Source organism: Aplysia californica, unplaced genomic scaffold (assembly GCF_000002075.1).
Source record: "Aplysia californica isolate F4 #8 unplaced genomic scaffold, AplCal3.0 scaffold00736, whole genome shotgun sequence".
Taxonomy (NCBI): domain Eukaryota; kingdom Metazoa; phylum Mollusca; class Gastropoda; order Aplysiida; family Aplysiidae; genus Aplysia; species Aplysia californica.
Genome location: NW_004798006.1, coordinates 341,193 through 345,982, shown reverse-complemented (window position 1 = coordinate 345,982; position 4,790 = coordinate 341,193). Strand labels below are relative to the sequence as shown.

Genomic DNA, 4,790 nt, shown 5'->3' with positions numbered 1-4,790 from the left:
AAACCTGTTGGTTTAACCAGTGTATTTTTTGACAGTTGCCTCAACAAAAACACAGAAGTTTTTGCATGAATATTATACAGAGCAACTATGACGGAAAATGGCTTCCTTTTTCACCCCCATTAAAATTAGTATCTTATTTTAAAGTCAGTCTTTTTTTTTTATAAGGTAATGAAAAGAAAAGGTGACAAAAGTTACATTTATCCTGATCAAGAAGTATAAATATTAATTGATTATAATGCACTCACACATGCCATGAAAAGAAGAAGCAGAAACCAAACTTTACCTTCACAAGAGAAAATGTCCTGGCTAGCCGTGTCCGCATTCTGAGCAGCATCCATGTTATTCTCAAGCCTAAAACGCCGCAGTGGCAGAGGTCTCGCCTTGGGCGTCGTCACAATGTTGTCGGGAAGGAACCCATCGAACTCCGACGGCGTTCCATCGTAGTCGGAAGAAGCGCTGGCACCCAGAAAATGTCCAGGGGTCGTCCTCGCTACATCAAACAGCCCGTCCTGGTTGGGCGTGCAGAAGCCGGAGTCGGGGGTATCCATAGAGCTGCTACCGTCTGCCAGAGCGGTGTCGCTTATTGACGGCAACATGGCCGGTGAACGGTATGTGGGAGACCAGTCGAAGAACGTACCCGCAAAATTTGCGTTGCTGGAGGTTGCAGTGCTGCTCACAGGCAGTGTAATACTTTTATGCTTTTTAAATTTGGAGAATGATGCTGATTTGATATTTGAGGTAGACGGAGTCTTTGAAGTGCTTTGAGTCTGAGTCGGAGCAGATCTCATACTATTGTGGCCGGCTTGAAGTGAATAGGAAGCTAGCATTGGGCTGGACTGAGTTAAGCTCCATACAGCAGCCGAACTATGAGAATGTGTGTCATCACTTTTCATCTTTGATGAGCTTAAATGGCTGAACGTACCCATCCCCCCACCCATGAAACCCAAGTCCACTGCGGACACCACTAAAGGAGATGCCATCTCATATATCGAGTCTTCAAAATCAGAACTGCCAGTAGTATGGTAAGTACCATCCCCTGCAAAACTTAAAGATTTCGAAAATGGCACTTTCCTGCAAGCAGATTTCTCCAGAACGTCTTTTGGGAAAGTAAGCACAGCATCCATATGTGACACATCATCATAACTCTTCCTTCCGCTACCTTCATCTCTTTTCTGCTTTGTTGCTTCAAACATGCCGTCGTTTTCCACAGACCGTTCATCCTCATTGATTTCATCTTCCTTGATCAGAAGAATGTTCATTAGATCTTCCTCACCTTCATCCTGCCCCCTAGCACCAAAGCCATAATCTCGGGAGTCCATCTTGGTGGGGCAAAGAATCGAGCCTAAAATATGTTAAAAACCTGTGGGAAAAACAGCAACACTGTGTTAAAAAATTTAATGTTTTATTTTACTCTAAGAACAAGCCCCCCTGAACCCCCCACGCCACCCCACCCACAATTTACCCTCTATAAGAAAAGAAAACCTACACTCCACAACAAGCGACCACCTCAATAAACACATAAAAAGAGTCCTAACCCGAATCCTGACCCAACCCTTAACCCCACCTTTACCCCAACCCTAAAAACCTAACCCTCAACAAACTCAACACAGAAGAGACCTACCCATACTCCTACCCCTAACCCTCAACAAAACAAATCCTACCTCCACCCCTACCCCAACCCCTAGTTCATACCACTACCCTACCCCTTACCCTAATAATCCTCAACAAACAAAATAAAGGAGAGACCTACCCCTACCCCTAACCCCATCCCTACCATCCTAACCCTAACTCTACCGCAAACCCTAGGCTACCCCTACCCCAACCGTTCACAAACTCAATAAAGAAGAGGCCTAACCCTACTCCATCCCACCCCCACCTCTTACCCTCAAGAAACAAAACAAAAAAGAGACCTGCTATTACCCCTACCCCTAACTCCACTCCGACTCCAACACTAACCCCAACGACCTACCCCTAGCCCTAAACAAACACTTAAAGAGGAGACCTACCCCTACCCCTACACGAAACCCTAATCCTAAAAAAAATGCAAAGAAAAGACCCAACCCTACCCCCTACCCCCATCCCAACCCAACCCCAAGGAAAGACCTATCCCCCTAACCCTATCCCAGTCCAGACCCTACCCCTACCCACACCTCTATCCCAACCCCTACCCATACTATACCCTCCAACCCCCTACCCCAGACCCTACCCATACCTCTACCCCTATCCCTAAACATAAACCTAACCCCTTTCTATTTTTCTCAGTTTCATATTGGTCGCTCTTTGCGGAATTCCTCCTCTCTAATAATAATACAATGCAGGCCTATTTTGCTAGAATTAATCGCGGTGAGAATTTGGTTAGAAACCGAAGAAAACCTGGCAACTCAGCGCTCCAAAAACAATGGAAGTAGACAAAGTCTGCGGGGTCAACAATGGCTGCGCCTTGATTGAAGTCTACTAATCCCCGACTCAGACCTTCGAAACTTTAAACTGGGCCTAAAAAAGCGCAAATTACCGTAATTTTGTTATGAACAGATATCTATGGTCTATGGTACATAAACAGTGGCTTTCGGTCTCCCATCAAGATTTTGGAAGCCGCCATTAAGTATATCTAGATCTAGACCTAGATATCTAGATCTAGATTTAATAGAGGTCGCTCGTTACGGAAATCCTCCCTACTCACACATAACAAACAGACTCAAAGACTGAAGAAAGCCAGATACAGGCCCAGAAAGTGAGAGAGAATGGAGATCACCACTCACCCTGTCTCTACTGTTACAACTTACATTGTTATTTTCTACGTCAGTGACTGAGTGTCACAGATTAGATTGATATCATCTAGATTCTATAAATAGAGAGATCTACAATCTCTAGAATATAAGTATGGAAGTGGCTATTCTCATCCGGGGTGAGAATAGAAAAACGATCTAGATCTACCTCTCACCCCGGGTGAGACTTGCCAGCGTAGAGGCTATTCTCACCTGGTGCGAAACAAGACCTGCTTTTCCTCATTTTGGAATACTGTCTATCGGTGTGGATGATCAAATTGATAAAAGCCAAGAAAAAATTACGTTAGCAGCACAAATGTAAGCTAATTTGATCGTCTTCAAAGATGCTATGGCTATTTCACTGTTCGAATCGAGCCGAACTACGTGGGTCGCCATTTTGTTTTGCCCGGAAGTTCTCGCAAGATCTACTCCTCCCCTCTCTCTCTCTCTCTGTCTCTTTCTGAATACTGTCTATCGGTGTGGACGATCAAATTGACCAAAGCCAAAACAAAGTTAAAAAATGATGTTAAAACACAAAAGTAAATTAATTTGGTTGTCTACAAAGATGCTACGGCTATTTAACTTTTCGAATCGAGCCGAACTACGCGAGTCGCCATTTTGTTTTGACCGGAAGTTCTTGCGCTACTCCTCTCTCTCTCTCTCTCTCTCTCTCTCTCTCTCTCTCTCTCTCTCTCTCCACTACCCACAGACAAAATTGTACGCTTTTAGTAGGCTACAGTTGTAATGGAACGTTTGTTCACGGCACAGAATTCTACAATTTTTCTGTTATCACAGTGTAGAATTCTGTGGTTTAGGGTGAACGCAAAATTTGTTGGCCAAGATCTAGGCTATAACGGTGAATGCGCACCGGGTGAGAATAGCCAAAAGACTCGCCTGCATTATTCAATTCTCATCCCGGGTGAGAATAGAGGTGGCAGTATACATCTAGATCTAGATTCTAGATCTAGATTCTAGATTCTAGATCTAGATCTAGATCTAGATTATAGATCTAGAATCTAGATCTAGATATATTGCTAGTTTCATAATCACCTGATATATAAGATCTACTTCATGTCCACAATCATCAGTTCCCTTCAGCTTGGCTGCCCTCATCGACATCAGCCATTTTCCCTTCGGACTGGACCTTTCATGATTGTGAGATCAGTTAGCCATGTTTGAAGTTCGTGCCTAGAGGTAGAAAAGGAAGTAGCCTATGTGGCAGCAATTGGATAGACTAGTGGCCAGATTTATGTCATGTTATAAGTTAAAGCTAAATCTAAACGTCTCGTGAATTACAATTAATTTATTTACAAAGGTCGTAAGCAGTGTAAACCTATTACATGTACATTGTACATGTATTTGGTTCAGAAAGGGGTGGGATTGGGGGGGGTGTAGTTTTAGTTCGAATTTTAAGGTTCTTGCAGCTCAATTAGGTCATACAAGTGCTGGCGATTAACAGTGTCGAGTCGTTACAAGAATAACAATTTACACAAAAAAGGAGAAGCGGACGATAGATGTTTGATAGGAGAATAGGAGCAAAGTAAACCACACCAGAGCAACAGAGAGGAGAAGGGGGCGGGGTTGATAGACATAGATGTTTACGTCTGACAAGAAACAAATAGAGTATATAATCTTTAAAAAGAGCATTTATTACGATTCAACATAAAAAGTTGAAACATAATGCTTTTAACAGATATAATGGTAATTAGAAGACAAAAGCGAAAAAAAAACCCATCAAACCAAAACAAAACGATATGAAAATAAAATGTCTAGAAAAAAAATTCAGAACAGATTTCAATGTGCTTACAATTAGACCAAACTAGGTAAGAAAATGGAAATGTTGCTATCAGACTTGCAGCGCACACTCTTCGACTAAAGCATACGTACTACAGTACTGTCCAAATGGATTTTTATAGATATATAGCCACAAATCCCTTTAATGTGTGTGTGTGGGGTGTGTGTGTGTGAGTGTGTGAGTGTGAGTGTGTGAGTGTGTGTGTGTGTGTGTGTGTGTGTGTGTGTGTG

At 42.8% G+C, this 4,790-nt stretch overlaps 1 protein-coding gene across 1 annotated transcript in view; it reads right to left on the bottom strand.

Moving 5' to 3' along the window:
- Positions 1-3,962, bottom strand: part of LOC101858362 — a gene marked incomplete at its 3' end in the record, with an annotated part of 5,116 nt that extends 1,154 nt beyond the window's left edge. Inside the window, 2 exon segments of the mRNA XM_013088401.2 lie at positions 284-1,360; positions 3,816-3,962. Of these exon segments, the coding sequence (XP_012943855.2) occupies positions 284-1,319 (1,036 nt within the window).
- Between the last annotated feature and the right edge of the window lie 828 nt (positions 3,963-4,790).